Consider the following 16,687-nt stretch of genomic DNA (forward strand, 5'->3'; position numbering starts at 1 on the left):
GCGATTTAAAATGTAGGTTAATTGTACAGCGCATCTGAACCGTTTTAAACAGTCATGCAGTTACAGATTCATTCCGTGTCATCCTTGTGTGACAGATCTGCTCGACAGTCACAAGCGCCATGCGCCTCCTGTTATGGTCCTACTCACCAATCGGAGCGGGCACAGGGTGTGTACATTTTACAGCAACAAATGAAACTTGAATGTGGGATAATGGACCAAGCCGAACCGACATAGGCAGTGGCTATGCCACGGTCTTGTCTGGTGTCAACGCAACGCTGAAGTGTTTCAGCCGCAGGGCCTGGTTAATCTGCTCCGTGCTGTATCACCTGGCTTCCATCAAAAATAGACTGGCACTGATAATTCAAAAGGCAAATCGAATTGTAATAGCAATATTTGGCAGAAAAGTTGCAATTAGATTTTTTCCCCCAAATCGTTCAGCCCTACCATCAAGGCTTTTGTGGTTGGTCTGTGTGTTTGTGAGGGGCTATGTTTTCTTTCCTTGCACCTCTTTCCTGCAAAGGGAAATGATTCAGACCAAATGTTGCTGTAGTGGAGAGCTATTGCCAAGCTTGGAACAATATGTGTGTATGCAGCCATTTCTACCACGATGAGACATATCTTGTATTTCAATGAACTGTAGCGCTGTGCCTCTCCAGGAGAACTCCCACCCAGTGTAATATATAATCATGGGTTCCAGAGACGCTGTATAAAACATAACATGTTTTATACAACGCCAATTTAATGCAACATTGTATTCGTTGTCTCACTTACTTTTAAGCATTGTGTTCAAATAGTATCTAAGCACAGGAAGACAGCATGTAACCCACTGTATGCAATAACGCAACATCACAGGAAAAGGTATAAATTTATAGTATAAATTTGGCAGCACTGTTTAGCTGAACTGGTAGATAATAGAGTGAAGGCTGTGTGAGTAACTGAAGTGGTGAGGGTTTCTTTCACTGGTAGTTGATGTTATGTAATAAGGGGTATTGTTTTGGTTCTGTGTTGGCTCTCGTCCATTGGTTGGCTTGAGCTACCAGCTGCCTGACTGATACACAGTGACGCTATCTTATTTGTGTTCATCTACCCGAAATACCCTGAAAGCGAGTTAGCAGGGACAGGAGTGATAATGCAAAAATTTTGAGATCAGATGTGGGTTTGCGTCATCTTGTTGACAAGTCATTTAAAAGCTGTCATGCACACAGTCATTCAGCAACGATGTCAGGAGCTCTGAGTGAAAGATCCTTGTTAGAAGTTGAACAAAACCACCATTTATAAATTTTGTTGTTGTTTGTTGTGTAAAGATGTGCTTAAGGGAAGTCTTGACAGAATTTCACGGATAGACCATAAATGGCCTTGCCATTACAGCATGCAAAAATGATTTAAGGTTGACATTTAAGCAGTTATACTTCATGTCCAACTGTGGAAAGTGAAGCAAAACTTTTTAGGGACATAAAAAAAACATTAAGGCTATCTTACATTATCAAGTGATGATGTGGATGTTATTTTTAGAGCCATGTTGTCCTCATGCTATCTAAAGTGTATCCTTTACTATGTACAGTGTCGAATGTCGTCTTGTTTACTGATCACTGTTTCTGCTAAGAAATTATAATACAGAGTTGTTAGATAATTTTTTGTGTCTAAATGCGGCTCCATTTACCAGAGCCATGGAGTTGGTTCTAAAGAATTTAAAAATCAGTGAATTAATTTTATCCATTGGATATCCATTATCCATAACTTGTTCAAAACAGATACTCACGTTATGGTGATTCAGTAGTCATAGATGGTGTTGTTACATCATGTTTATTTTAAGAAAATTGTGTAAACAGTTCTAAAGCCACTAGTTTCAGAGCAGTAAAATCTTTCTAGTATTAAGAACTTTGAATGGGTTTTATGTTGGAAACGGTGACAAACTGAAAAAACTTGTGAATATAGTCCAGCTTGAGTCTGCTTTAAAGCACTCTGCTCTGTTAATTTCAACCCAGTTACTTCATGTGGTTTCAGGATAAACACTTGATCAGGGATTTAACCTGTGTTCCTGGTTGATAGGCAGTGTCTCTGCCACTCTGTTGAATCTTTTATTTGTGTTCTTCTGCTCTTTGCAAATCTGTGACTAAAGGCCTGAGAGCTGCATGTTGAGCCACGTAATGAAAAGCGAGACAGACGGAAGTATGTGCAGGACGGAGTTTCAACTTCGTCATTTTCTTCTTGTCAGGATTCCAACATTCCTGCTCTCTATTTCCCCTCTTCCTTTGGCATGTAGACTGAAATGCATTCACTTCTGTCTGGGCAGCAGACTTTCAGTCTGGAGGAAATGCTGTGGAGAAGAAGAATAGAGAGAGAGAACAGAGACATGCCAAGAGAGATCAGAAGATCTGAAAAAAGTGTTAGAGGTGATGTAATGTGGCATTCAGACAACGCAAATTTTCTCCTCGCCAAGCTTTCCTCGCGTGAGTACATTCGCTGCAAGTGTTCACACATAAGACGAGAAGGCGATTTTAACACGATAACGTTAATAAACACAACTTTCCATTCCTACAGCTGTATGAACCCAAACATTTTGCTGTGATTAAATAGCAATAAATGGATCAAACTGATGCTGAAATAACTAAACATGATGCAGATTTGTTAAACATGAATTCATGCTTTTTCAGGTCTGGAAAGGACAGAAACTTCTAAAATGTTTGTTTTCTGAATGGAGTTTGGATCGATCAGGTCTATGCTATGCTAACTTGGTCACAGTAAAGTACAATGATAGCTGGAATAAAGTTACAGACACAAGTTTTCTGAACTCAACAGGTAGTTCGACCCTCCTCGCTTTCTTTTCTCCAAGTAATGTCCAGTTTTGTCCGTTTTTTATATAAATATGAAGTCGTAGTCCGACAGAGCTAACGGCGCTAACAACACTGGAACCGGATGTGCATGGAAGCTAGCTGCTGAGAAGCTCCAGTGTCAACATTGAAATCCCAAAAACTTAAGTAAAAAGCTAATTTAATAAAAGCAGTTAACTCCGAGCTCCTCCCACGAGTAAACGGCGGACGATCTCAGCACTGATAGGCTTTCGCGACTCCACATCATGCGACTTTCTCACTTGAGTTGAAAATATTCAACTCACGCAAATTCTTTTGCGTCGCCGGCCCCGCCCCATTCACGTCACTTTGCGCCGCCCGACAGGAAATCGCGGCTCTACGCGTCTTTGCATTGACTTTGTATGTAAACTCACTGCCCTAAACGCTCGTGTCGCTTTTGGTCTGAAAGCACCATAAGAGAAACTGAGAAGTGATGACAAGCAAAGTTGAGAGAAAGTTTGCAGGAGAAGTTAAGTGTGAGCTACATACTTGTGACTGTATATACTCTATTCTAAAAAGAAACCGTCAAAATGCAATTTCACAAAGACCTTTGAAGCCTTGTATATAAACAATATTATGAAAAGCAAACTAAATTAAGATTAGAGATTAATCCAAAACCGATTTAAAACTGAAAGGGAAGCATCAGGACAATTTCAATATATCACTGTATTTCACAGTTAACATGGTGTCCAGCTGATTGCCCAAGACCCATACAGAACATCAAGTTCCACTCCCACTTTGAACTGCTGCAAGCTTGGGGAAGAGGGTGTAATTGCATACTTTTATCCTGCACCCAGCGCTCAACGTGTGTGTGTGTGTGTGTGTGTGTGTGTGTGTGTGTGTGTGTGTGTGTCCTCTAGGTCCAGACATTTGGAGTAGAGGCTCCGTGCAAGACTGTAGAAGACTTGACGAGTGGTATCGTCATGGCCCAAGCTCTGCAGAAAATGTAAGTTTTTATCTTTAATGTTGGTGTGTTAGAAAATGCAATATTTGTCATCTTTCTTTGTTGTTTTTTCATTCGATTCCCTAAACCTGCAGACAACTCCACCCAGCACTTTGTGTATACCGTGCTAATTCACAAAAACATCTTCAAAACTTCAAATACTCTTGTCTTCCAGAGATGTAGTGTATTTCAATGACGCTTGGATTAGCAGAATCAAGCCAGAGGTTGGGGACAACTGGAGGTTAAAAGTAAGTATCAGCTATTATCTGTTGTTAGTGTGTGTATATATATCAACTATATGTTGATAATATATGTTTCTAATGACTTAGGTGAGCACACTGCTGCTTTGTTACCTTTTTAAAAGATCCATGATTGATATTAGCTAAGCATAGATCTTTAACACTGGCTCAACATAGCCTGTGTTAGTTGTATTGGTATTTATAATATTCTAGGGATACTGTACCTCTACATACATTCTCTCTTATTTCAGGTCAGCAATCTAAAGAAAATTCTGAAAGGCATCCTGGACTATAACCAAGAGGTAAGAAGAGTCTAAATTACATTTGTGTTGCTGGTACAGAGACGTTGTGACTGTATATTCCACCCTTAATCCCTTTAGAACACACGACTATGATTAAATAGTTTTCATATAGGGAAATATTTAAAATTAAAAAACATTAAAATGCTTTTGTCCATAAATAGATCCTAGGTCAGCACATCAATGACTTCACACTACCAGATGTTAACCTTATTGGAGAACACTCTGACGCAGCTGAACTTGGGAGGATGCTACAGCTTATACTGGGCTGTGCGGTCAACTGTGAACAGAAACAAGGTTTCATATACCATCCTCTTTTCAGTGTGTGCATGTGTGCGATATGTAATTTGATATTGGAAAAATAATGTTCTGTGATATCACATTGCATTAACAACTGACTCAAAAAGCTCAAACTGACCCCATCATCTTCGCCTGTTTCTCTGTGTTCTCTAGAATACATCCAGACCATAATGATGATGGAGGAGTCGGTGCAGCATGTTGTCATGACAGCGATCCAAGAGGTGACCTATCATGCAATTTAGACCTTTTTCAGATGAAATGCAGATAATAATTAGGGATGCACTGAAGTGAAAATTCTTGGCCGAAGCTAAAACTTTGCCGAACACAGAACAAGTACATTCACATTTCCATTTATTTTTTTACCATTGCATAACAGACTATTGCAGACTATGGTGGGTGGGTCCTAGGCCCAAGAGGGTCCAGTAAAGTAAATTACATGTGTCCATTTACTTTTAATGTACACATGTAAGATGTTTTATATTTTCTGTGAATATAATCCAATTAATCTTATTTCCATCCTGAATAGACACCTTATTTTGAAAATGGGGCGTTGTCACATGTGTGTCTTTAAATTGATCATGTCCGACCCAATTTGATAAATAATGTTGTATGTGGTTCTCGTATCGCGTAACATGAAGACTTCATAGCCTCTCTTCAGGTAGGACTCTCATACTGCAACACTTGTCTTTGTAAAGATAGAAACTGTCAGGATAAAGTCACTAACCTGCCTGTCAGCTCGCAAAGGTCTGTTTCAGTGGATTTACCATAATGACTTGAATATGTGTGCACTCCAAATTTAGGTGCAGCTAGCTTAATCGCCTTCTCACAAATGAGTGACAGAAACACTCAAAGCAGATCAGACTGTTTTTTTTGCCTTTTCTAAGCCACAGATGGTGTGGATGTGCTAGAAGACAATTCAGCAGTGTGTCTGCATTCGATGATTTTTGCTTCTTTCTCGGACACTTTAAAATGCTTCCACACTGCGACATGTCAGCGTAATTGTTCTGTAAAATTTATTTGGTCTTGATGTATTAGGCTGAACACCAAAAATGCTTTTTTTGCTATTTTCGGCCAATTAATTTCAGTGGCTGAACATTCGGTGCATCACTAGCTTGATTGTGATCATTACTGAACCAAGGTGTAGCACGTTTTAGTGCTGTGTACTTCTTCCAACCATTAACCCATTTTTGTATGTTTCTGCAGCTGATGAGTAAAGAGACTCCAGTGGCAGGAGGAAATGACTCGTATGTGGATCTAGACAGACAGGTATGGAAACTTTAATAGAACCTCACTGGGGTGCCTTTTTTATGCATTTCTTTTTTTTAACAGTGCTGTCCGTGGTTTCTCAAATTTCAGAAGAAACACCATACTTCTGCGAATTTTACTGATTGCTAATTTGTACATTTTTTTTTAATGCACAAAACTACTGTCTTTCCATTTTTTTCTTACTATATGTAAGCGTTGAAAAAGGACCTAATTTTATGTATGTAACCTGCTCTAAACTTGACTTATAAGGCACAAAAATGAACATTTACATCCCATACTCTTTGAAATCATGCATAGACACCCTCGAGTATCTGAATTTTCCACTGTTACCACAACACCAACGTCATTACACACAGTGCACTCATTATAAAACATGACCCAGGACTCCTCATGTCTCACCCTCCTCCTTTTTGACCACAGACCAGTGAAACAGCTGGATGTGTGGAAAAGCTGGCTTCAGCATAAGTGATCATTATCCATCATTACTGTGCACACACTGCCTCAAAAACATCTCTCACTATTTTTCGGGTAATAGTAGTAGTAGTAGTATAGCTCTTGGTCCAGCATGTCCTTGAGGTGTAAATATTTCTTTAGTGTCATCCAAGTGGATCCAATAAGTTGTGTGGAAATGAAATAAAATCCGCAGGATTTTTTGTTGTTGTTTGTTCCTGTTCTCAGCTTAAGAAGACAGCAGAGGAGCTGAATGATGCTTTGGCTACCAAGGAAGAGATCTCCCAGAGGTGTCGTGAGCTTGACATGCAGGTTGGTTTCACGCAGTTGTCTGTTTAAGGCTATTTAAGCATTTGGCCTAACCTTAAAGACAATATTACCAGCTGGTCAGGCGAGGTGATAGAGGTCAGTTAGTTAATACAGTTGCACAATATTAGAAGGTGGGATAACATTGGTATTTTTATTTATTATAGTCTATGCATTCATGGTGCTGAAGTAAAAATTAAAGGAATTCAATCATATCATTTCCAAACTGCTTATGTTAATCAAATAACAATATTGTTTGGGATGTGTAGAATTTGAACTGTTGAGTGTCAGGCATTACAAGTTACCTTTGGTCAATAATAATTGTGTTAAGACTATGCAATTTGAAGCTGAAATTAATCAGAAAATCTAAATGGAATTTAATGATAATCTAAAAGAGTAAATATGTGAAACATGCTGTAGATAAATGAGCACTTGTCTTATGTAGAGTAACTGTATAGTTTGTAGTAACGTTATAGTTGATTAAGTATGTGTTCAGTGTATTCAAAGTATACAGACAAATAACATGGTATAAATGTAGTATTCCTACATCCACCCAAAGGTTTTACCCTTCTTGCTATATTTTGTAACTTTTTTACTATCTAACTGTTTCTATCATACTTTTACAGCTATTTTTGGTTTCACTTTAAAAGCAGCTCCCTTTTTTGCGTAATTCCACTACTGATGGACCTTTCCTATTCCTACATAATGATTTCCTTGTCAGATTGTTTAATTTTAACTGTGGTAAACTGTTGCAAAAAGAGAGTAACGCACATCTATATCTGTCTTCATTATATTTTATATATTTTACATTTATTTTCTGCAAATGACACAGTTGTTGCAGGAAAATGGAGCTGTAATTTAAAGGGTTACCTGCTCTCCTGTTGTGTGTCCTCTTATCTCCTGATTACTTCAATACTGTGTGCCTTGCTTTAAAGGCCCTCCATGTCCAAGAGGAGCGTGATAGACTGAGGTTAGAGTTTAATGAGCTAGAAGAGAGGGTAAATCCAAACTTTCTTTTCTTTCTATTTTCTTCCATCCATGGTGTGTGGTGTCTGAAAGTCCTGGAATTTTTTTTTTTTTCCAGTCTGCTTGCACCAGCATCCCCTTTCAAATCCAGATTCCCCTTCTCCTAGTTATGTGCGCATGTGTGTGTACACGTTTGTGCACAAGTGTTTGTGCACACGTATACACATGGTCCTCTCGGGGCACACCAGCCACAACTGCAGTTTTATGTGGGTGTGTCAGTTGTCAACCCTTCACTAATAACCCTCTGCCTTTTTACCTTTGTGTGTTTCATGCTTCCCCACAGCAACAGTAGACATAAGGGGAAAAGCTGGCTTTTGGACCAGGAATGTTGAACGTTAATTGTAATTTTTTCCCTTTTTTGGATGAAAAAACAAAGGACATTCAGAACCAAAAAATAGTACCCTGGTCAGCAAGCAATCAGCAGCACCATTGCCCGTACTGTGACTCAGTACCCAAAGGAATAAAGTATGTGTCCCGCTATTTCTTTTTGAGCTGCCCCGATCACATCTTTGATGTGAAATAGCTTGTTGTAGGGAGATCATTTTCACTGCAATAAGCCTTTGGACATTTAAATGTCATACATATTACACGTAAGAGTGTTAAAAACACACAGAAACAATGTACAGGCAAAAACAAAATGCATCTGATAAGTAGGACTAAACAATTTTGAACAAATATCTAATTGCTATTATTTTGACTGATATTGCAATATTATTTGCAATTATTCTCTTTTTCATTGAAAACCAGATTTAAATGATTATGGTGTGACTTATAGATGTTTTCTTCCATCTGTAGAATATGATGTGTAGGCCAGGAGAGCTCTGCAGAACCACAGTATTTAATTTTAAAATGGTATTTTGACACACATATCACCTTTAACAAATATTGCACCTCCTGTTATTAGAAAAATGCAGCAGGACATGTTGCGATTTCAATAAAATCACAATTAATTGTTCAGCCGCACTTAGAAGATAGAATCTACAGATGTAATAGGAGCTCAGTGTCTGAGTCTACCAAGAATAAAATACAACTCAAAAAAGAAAATTCCCTTGAACAGTGAACTAACCAAACAAAAGTCCACTCAGAAATGCAGGAGAACATTAAACCCAAAGTACTGCCACACTATTGCAGTTGTCTTTCTTTTGGCAACAACAACATTCTCCGCCATAATCTACCTAAAATCATAACTCCTGCTCTGTGAGTCAGAAGACATTAGATAAAATCTTTCCTGAAAAACAAAATAAGCCTAATTATTTATTTTAAAGTTCCAATATTTTGAAGACGGGTTATTCATCCTGGCAAACTCAGGGTTGAGAAATGTTGGTATTATTTAATGCTTTTACATGCCAGGTCATTTTCACAAGTACCTGCTTATTAATCTATAAACACAAATCTAAAAATATTGAGGCCGGTTCTTATATTTTTTGAGGCACCTTACACTAATAATAAGTATCGTGGCACATAAAAAAATAGCTTCTGCTTTGCTTTGTGTGGAGTTTGATACCCTGTCTATCACACAGAGAAGGCAACATCAAACCACATGTAGCCCTCATTGCTATGTCGGAGCTTGTTGGTTTGCATTGTTGGAGTGTGTTTGGTGTGTGCTTAACCAATAACATATTGGATTGAATGCTGTAAAAGGAAATGTCCCTTTTAAGTAGCTTGAAAGATAAAATTTGAAAGTCCTTCCCTGCTAATTTATTTCCCTTCTCTGCCTCTCCTCTCTATCTTAACATCCTTTCCATCTATCCCTCTCTACACCTCTCATTCTCCCTTTTATCCTTCTATCCTCACTTTTTTGAGCTTTCCTCTATCTTCTCCCTGCCTCATCTGATTCCATATATCATTTCTTTCTGCCCTTTCTGCGCCTTTTTGCATTTCCATTCTCTGTCTCCCTTTTTCGCTATCTTCCCTCCCACAGGTGGCAGCGCTGCAAGAGGAGAAGAGCAGTTTGCTTGCAGAAAACCAGGTCCTGATGGAGAGACTTAACCAGTCTGACTCCATAGAGGATATAAACAGCCCCGCCGGACGCAGACACCTCCAGCTGCAGACACAGCTGGAACAACTACAGGAAGAAACTTTCAGGTGTGGAGCTGCTAGAAGAAGGGAGAGTTTGTCATATAAAACGCGATTAATGCTCATGTCAATAATCTTCAGATTTGAAAGATTACTGTTGTTGCTAATTCTTTGTAGGTTGGAGGCAGCAAAAGATGACTACCGGATCCGTTGTGAAGAGCTTGAAAAAGAACTCTTGGATGTAAAGTCACAGAATGAAGAGCTCACGTCACTGGCTGATGAAGCCCAGTCTCTCAAGGATGAGATGGATGTCCTCCGGTAAGATGTGGCTGCAGAATCTTGGCTCTCAACATACTTTAGCAAACTAAAATCAAAACAATGGAAGAGATTCTAGTTAATTCTTGTTTTGAGCAATCTGGTTAAGCCTGGGAGAATCATGAACATGACACCATAATTAAAGATATAAATGATTTGAGAAGTAATACGTCTTGCACCTTATGACACAAGATAAATAATGTATTGTTGAACCACTATCCTGTTATTTCAGACTTCAGTTGTTACAGGTGTGGTTCTACACAAACAGTGCCTTGGTACAGCCCCTCCTGTCCTTTCTAAATGTAACATCACATAATGAAAGTGCCTGTTGTTTCCCTCCCAGGCATTCATCAGACAAAGTGTCAAAGCTCGAGGGCACAGTGGAACACTACAAGAAGAAACTGGAGGACATGGGACTTCTCAGGAGACAGGTACACTGTCACATAACTAGTTAGTGGAAACAACTGGAAATACTTGTCCAAGTTAGGCAGCACAAATTAATTTCTATCGTTTTTTTTTTTTTTTTTCCAGAATAAGCTTATGGAGGAGAAGAACACAGTGTTAATGCAGACCAACGTCGGTTTGGAAGAAGAGCTACGAAAGGCGAATGCTGCCAAGGGCCAGCTGGAGACATACAAGAGACAGGTACCCTGTCAGCAGCCATGTCAACTTTCACACGCGATAATCATTACTGAAGTGGGCGCTGGCCGGGTGACATGCCAACTTGTGACTCTTTTACAATACACACACACACACAGGTTGTCTTCTCATTAACTGCCCTTTCTCTGCACAGGTCGTTGAACTTCAGAACAGACTGTCAGAAGAGTCTAAGAAGGCCGACAAGATGGAGTTTGAGTACAAACGCGTCAAAGAAAAAGTAGACTCACTACAAAAAGAGAAGGACGTATGTGTACAGTTCATTTTGTTAAAATAAGGACTGGTGCTAAATATAATAACAGTATTCTTTCTACTCTGCAGAAAGAGAAATATCCCACCATACATGTATTAAAAGAATGCCTAACTTTGTAATTTAGAATTTTTTTCAACAAGTAAGAAAAACACAAGACCAAAGCCTGCAAGTTTCTTTGAAGTGCAGCAGTTTTAAAAGTTAGTGGATACTTGATTGACAGGTGAATTTGTTGGGACATTGGGGATTTTCACTCCAGACCTTGCATTATTTCTCTCTGTCATACTGTTTCTCACAAGTTTTCCTCTCCCTCTGTAGCGTATGCGGACAGAGAGAGACTCTCTGAAAGAGACTATTGAGGAACTACATTGTGTCCAAGCCCAGGAGGGACAGCTTACATCGGGTAAAATTAATTAATTAATGAAATCTGCTTGGTTGAGCCTGAATAGTTGTGCTTCCTCTGTATTAACGGTACTATCAATTTGTATCAGGTTTGTTCCCAATGGCTAGCAATGACGGTTCCGATTCACTGGCTGCTGAGATCACCACCCCAGAGATTCGGTATGACTTTTGAACCCCATGTTTATATATAAGATCATGTCACATATTTATAATCAGTAGGATAATAAGGTAATTTAATGTAATTATCATGCTTTAGAGAGGGTCACATGTCACATGTGTATTTTCCGTTTAAGAAATACTGGATATTGTCATAAAAAAGACATTTATTTCAAACATTTATGGCCTCTTTTGTTGCTACTTGCAAGCTTAAACACACGTCAGTCGAGAGAAAGGTTCGTTTTTGCGTGTGTGTGTGTGTGTGTGTGTACAGTTTGTCTCTGGTGTTTGTGTTCACTTTGTAGCCAGATGGTGTTTGTAGCCTGTTCTACTTGCTCTCTCTGCTGATAGACAAGTTTAGCCTTAAAAAAAAGAGCAGTCTCTTTAGTGAGTTATATAATAGTTGTGTGCGAGTTACATCAGCTGACTGCTGCTTTTCAAGAGGGCTGGGGTTTTCTGCAGGCAGCATACTGTGCCTGGGTTTTTTTTAACACTTGTAAAACAAGAAATAAGTAGATTTGCCTTAAAAATCCTAAACCCAGTCCAGGCTATTCACTAAACCTCTAGAGGTAGAGTAATCAAAAGCTATTGTGCCCTGAGCTGATGTCATATTGTGAAAGCTTTTGAAGATGGAAGTAAGATGTTGCAATAGCAATGTTTGATGAGAGATATTTAAATAGTGTGTGTGAATTGCAAAATTGATAGAAAGTTGTCTTGGTGATTCATGCTCATTCATGTGAGTGAAAAAGTGCCTTTGCTGCATGTTGAATTGATATCCTCTAAATTGTCAAAATGCCAGAACAACAGCTGGAAATATAGTTATTCTCTCAGTCTGCTGCAGAGCAGGAATCAAAACTCCAGAAGAAATCCTTTAATGTTGATTAATAATTAATATATTTTTTTTATATATATATTTTACCCTCTAAGCTATATTGAAACCTCTTCTCAAGTCTTCCTTTGCCTTCCCTCTTCTAACCTTTGCCAGCCAGCAGTTGTGAGTTCAACTGGAAACATTTAGCCTTGTCAGTTCTCTGGTTGGAAAGGAGTCAGCAGCCATACCCTGAAAATAACAGGACCCAAGAAAGACAGACAGTGCTCAACACTGAGACAACAGATCCAATCTTATCTGTTCAGCAGATGGATTGAAAGGGGAGATGTATCTCAAATAGACAAGTTATCTAATCCACGGGACAAAGACTGATTAACTCCCAGGCTGCCTGAGTATCAAATGGTAAAAACTGACATGTGCACAGTGCTCTGTTTTGTGTGTATTTTTCTTATTTTATGATGCAATGAAGATTAATAAATGGGTAAAAGTGGGTGCATATGTTTCCACACTAATTCAACTGATTGAACATGGAGGAGAAAACAACACTGTCACAGGTCATTTTAGAATTAGATTTTGAGGTAAATATTTTAAGGGGTTGGTGCATTCAGGTATATAGCAACCAATATTGGTACCTATATGTGATCAGTGTTATTTGAAATTAACGCTTGCTTCTGTCTGTGCTTTTACAGAGAGCACCTGATTCGTCTTCAGCACGAGAACAAGATGCTGAAGCTGGCCCAGGAGGGGTCGGACAATGAGAAGATCGCACTGTTGCAGAGTCTACTGGAGGATGCTAACAGAAGAAAGAATGAACTGGAGACAGAGAACAGGTCAGCAAAGAACACAGAAACATGCAGCATTAGCAGATAAGGCAAACAAACTTGAGGCTGAATTGTTTATTGCATTTCCCTCAGAAAAACTATTACATTTTCTTATTTGTGCTCAGTATCTTATTGAAATGTAATGAAAATAGAACAAAGAGAATATTATACTCCCTGGACTCTCATTTGGTCTGTTCATGTCGTTTTGAGAGCCTGGGCAGACTGTACTTCCCCGTGTTGGAACGTGGATCGATTGTTTCCCCATAAAGAATTTCTTTGTCTGTAGTGGAATTTCTGTCAGTGACCAGTCTCTTTGTTTTATCTACCACTGTATAACTTGCAGTTTGCTCATTGGTGTTTCAAACTATGCTGTCAAACAGATCTTTTTTTTTTATTTTTTATTCTAGGTTAATCAATCAGCGCCTGATGGAGGAACAGAGTCAGGTAGAGGAGCTGCAGAAGTCTCTTCAAGAACAGGGTTCCAAAGCAGATGATGTAAGTAATGAAATGTTCTCTGTGTGTGTGTGTGTGTGTGTGTAACTAACTACTCTACCAGTTGAAATGTTGGCAAATTCCCATCATACCACAGTCAGCGAATAAAGAGGCTCTACAAGACTGCAGTACTGTGCTGGTGTAAGGTTTTGATACTTTCTTTTAAAAAAGTAGCGAACGTGAAAAGGCAAAATGAGTTAACAGCTCTACATGCCATCACGTTTGTTTATGTGTGTGTGCATGATTGACCCCGTGCATAGGAAACAGTTTGTTGTAACTAACCTATCCTTAACAAGAACCATTTCTAAAACTCTATTGTATCCATAATCTTGTTTTTCTGTTTGTGTGTGCACTTTTGTATTGTTTGTATGTTGTAGCCATAGTTAGCCCTGCTAGCATGGAATTAAATGGGATTTCAGACCATCATAAAATCAGCAACAAAAATTACTCCTTGTTTGTATTAGCATATTTAACTTAAACACAAAAGGGGACATTTTCATCGCTTTCTTTTCTGTTCCTTGGAAAAATAGTTCCTAGTAGGGGACAACAGGTATTTAGGAAGATGAGGTTTGGAGCATCTCCCAATAATGTTTATGTGTGAGAGAGAGCTTGCGTGCGTGTTTAACACTGTCAAGTACACAATAAGCAGAGATTGTACATTTTAATTAAGCAAAATGATCAGTACGATTTCAGTCATGGAGTCACGGAGCTGGTGTGTCAAACGTCAGGTGCAAAGATGAGAAAAGCACCTCGACAGATGTACATAACAGTGCATATTTGGCAGGTGCGGGATTCTTTCCAGTCAGTAAAATACTTGTACATTTTCTTTTCAAATAATGCTCCCACTGTCAGACTATAGTAAGTATAAAACGTGAATCATGACAAATTCTCTCTTTTAGACTTTATACTTTCAAGGTGTTTGCTTAGTTTTCTGACTTCCTGAAACAAACCTGTAACAACTCAGAATGTAATAAATCACTAACTCACTTTGCATAATGTTACGCTAATGTTGTGTTTATATAATATAAACATGGCTTCTTTGCAAATAGAATTACAACTTGGCCAGAATTGCCTCAGTAATCACTGTATTTTAACCTTTTATTGAGACTTTCATGCATTTGTTACCCTGAGTTGCTACACACAGTTCGAGTTACTTTCTTCCTAGCTAGCTGTCCAAATTCTTCTTGTCTCTTCTAGTAGCATCTTAGGCATCTTCTACATGTAGCTGTTTCCTCCCTGTAGAAATCCTACTTCCCTTGGTCCTTGATGCTGTTTGATTTCTAGTTTAGAGAGATACTCTGTAGATTTCTGCTTTCACATGATTTTGGCTACACACCACCTCAGACACCACATGGGATAGTGGGACTGCCAATTGATGCAGGATCCAAAAACATACAAATTCTCCTCTCATTGTAAATATATCTGAAAAATCCGTTATCACCCACACAAAGATTTGCTTTGATGAATGCATTGCGTCTCTGTTGGCCGAGTCATTAACAATCATTCCAGGTATTTTAATATAGTATAATACCATTATATATCCTTATCTGTTCTACAATCCCTACTCTTGGATCAGAAGGGAAATGTGCGGGATTTGTTATATTGTGGCACTGTGCCGAAAGCCATATTTTGTTTTTTTGTAATGTGTGGAGAATTTTGAGAGCTAGCATGGCACACAAATGTGGCTTCAGGTAGAAAGATTAAGAAGACTTGTGTGAACTTCTGCATTTGTCCATTTGCAGTGTCTCTTTGAATGTCTGTAGTTTTTTTGAAGATAGAACTTGTATCTGTAGGCTGTACAGGTTATAATGTTATAAAACCTATCCTTTATTTGTCTTATTTCAGTCTTCCATTCTGAAGAAGAAATATGAGGAGCACATGTAAGTTATCGTCTTACAGACACAGATATATGTTCTGCTGTGTCAGGACAACATAAAACTTCATTTGAAAGGATTCAAAATGTCTTCATTCAGTACATGAATGCTCAGCATGACATATTAACCTCAACCATCCCCCCCAAAAAACATTTGTGATGTTGGCGCTTTGTACTCTTCATCAGGGAGAAACTACGAGAGTTGAACAACGAGTTACTGAAGAAGAACTCCTTTATTGACGAAATGGAGCCTAAATACAACGCCAGCTGTGAGTTTGGGCCTGTTGAAGCCTGTTGACCCCCACCCACTCTTACATTAAATTACATTTTAAATTATTTAACCGGTGATGTGGTACCACATTATGACACCAAAACACTGAATTGTGCTGCTCAATGCATTCTCATAGCAAAGAAAAACTAAACTAAGCTTAAAAAAACCCTCTAACATTTAAGTTATTCCCTCTCAGCCCAACGTGTGGACGAGCTGGAAGAGGCCTTGAAGAAGAAAGACGAAGAAATGAAACAGATGGAGGAGAGATATAAGAAATACCTGGAAAAGGCCAAGAGTGTGAGTATATTTTTAACAACAGGTGAACATTCGCTGTAGGTGTGGATCTACAAGAAAATGTGTGTGATGTTACTGAATGTGTCCTCTCCAGGTAATCCGGACGCTGGACCCCAAGCAGAACCAGGGTTCAGGTCCAGAGGTCCAGGCCCTGAAGAACCAGCTGCAGGAGAAGGAGAGGATGTTGCACTCATTAGAGGTAATCAAGCGTTCGAAGAGTTAGATGTTCTGGCAAGAGAAGTAGATCAATGGCTTTACAAGTGACCTTTATAGATAACCACTGACTGGAGAAGGAAGCCTGTTAAAGGGTGTTAAAATGGCAATAGACAGCAATGTATTGTAGCTTCAGAGGTACTTGTGTTGCTTAATTTTTTTTTTGTGGCTTTATGTTTCCCCAAAACAGAAAGAGATGGACAAGACAAAAGGACAGAGAGATTACGAGGAGAAACTGATTGTGTCAGCCTGGTACAATATGGTAAGAAGGACCTACACATCCTGAAACTGTGACACCACTCAGCCCCCAGTTGTTCTTATTTAAATGTGGCACACACTAATGTTGTACAGCTGGGGTATGACGAGTAATGATCCACAAGTCACAAGTAATATGGAACTGCAACAAAAAGTCCATTAAAA

General features: G+C 38.9%; 1 protein-coding gene across 3 annotated transcripts in view; it reads left to right on the forward strand.

Annotated features, from left to right (window-relative positions):
* Window positions 1-16,687, forward strand: part of hook3 (hook microtubule-tethering protein 3) — a 28,087-nt gene that overhangs the window by 5,505 nt on the left and 5,895 nt on the right. For all 3 annotated transcript variants that reach the window (XM_038733384.1, XM_038733385.1, XM_038733386.1), the window contains exons 2-22: window positions 3,710-3,795; window positions 3,968-4,040; window positions 4,283-4,333; window positions 4,495-4,627; window positions 4,784-4,851; window positions 5,834-5,896; window positions 6,575-6,658; window positions 9,600-9,763; window positions 9,872-10,012; window positions 10,353-10,440; window positions 10,541-10,654; window positions 10,803-10,913; window positions 11,235-11,319; window positions 11,408-11,477; window positions 12,993-13,133; window positions 13,532-13,619; window positions 15,462-15,496; window positions 15,676-15,758; window positions 15,957-16,057; window positions 16,149-16,253; window positions 16,458-16,529. In XM_038733384.1, coding sequence (XP_038589312.1) covers window positions 3,710-3,795; window positions 3,968-4,040; window positions 4,283-4,333; window positions 4,495-4,627; window positions 4,784-4,851; window positions 5,834-5,896; window positions 6,575-6,658; window positions 9,600-9,763; window positions 9,872-10,012; window positions 10,353-10,440; window positions 10,541-10,654; window positions 10,803-10,913; window positions 11,235-11,319; window positions 11,408-11,477; window positions 12,993-13,133; window positions 13,532-13,619; window positions 15,462-15,496; window positions 15,676-15,758; window positions 15,957-16,057; window positions 16,149-16,253; window positions 16,458-16,529 — 1,956 coding nt within the window. The remainder of the gene's footprint in view (window positions 1-3,709; window positions 3,796-3,967; window positions 4,041-4,282; window positions 4,334-4,494; window positions 4,628-4,783; window positions 4,852-5,833; window positions 5,897-6,574; window positions 6,659-9,599; window positions 9,764-9,871; window positions 10,013-10,352; window positions 10,441-10,540; window positions 10,655-10,802; window positions 10,914-11,234; window positions 11,320-11,407; window positions 11,478-12,992; window positions 13,134-13,531; window positions 13,620-15,461; window positions 15,497-15,675; window positions 15,759-15,956; window positions 16,058-16,148; window positions 16,254-16,457; window positions 16,530-16,687) is intronic.

The sequence above is a fragment of the Micropterus salmoides genome, unplaced genomic scaffold (genome assembly GCF_014851395.1).
Source record: "Micropterus salmoides isolate LMB-PRFRI ecotype aquatic unplaced genomic scaffold, ASM1485139v1 Ms_hic_scaffold_20, whole genome shotgun sequence".
In the NCBI taxonomy this organism is placed as follows: Eukaryota; Metazoa; Chordata; class Actinopteri; order Centrarchiformes; family Centrarchidae; genus Micropterus; species Micropterus salmoides.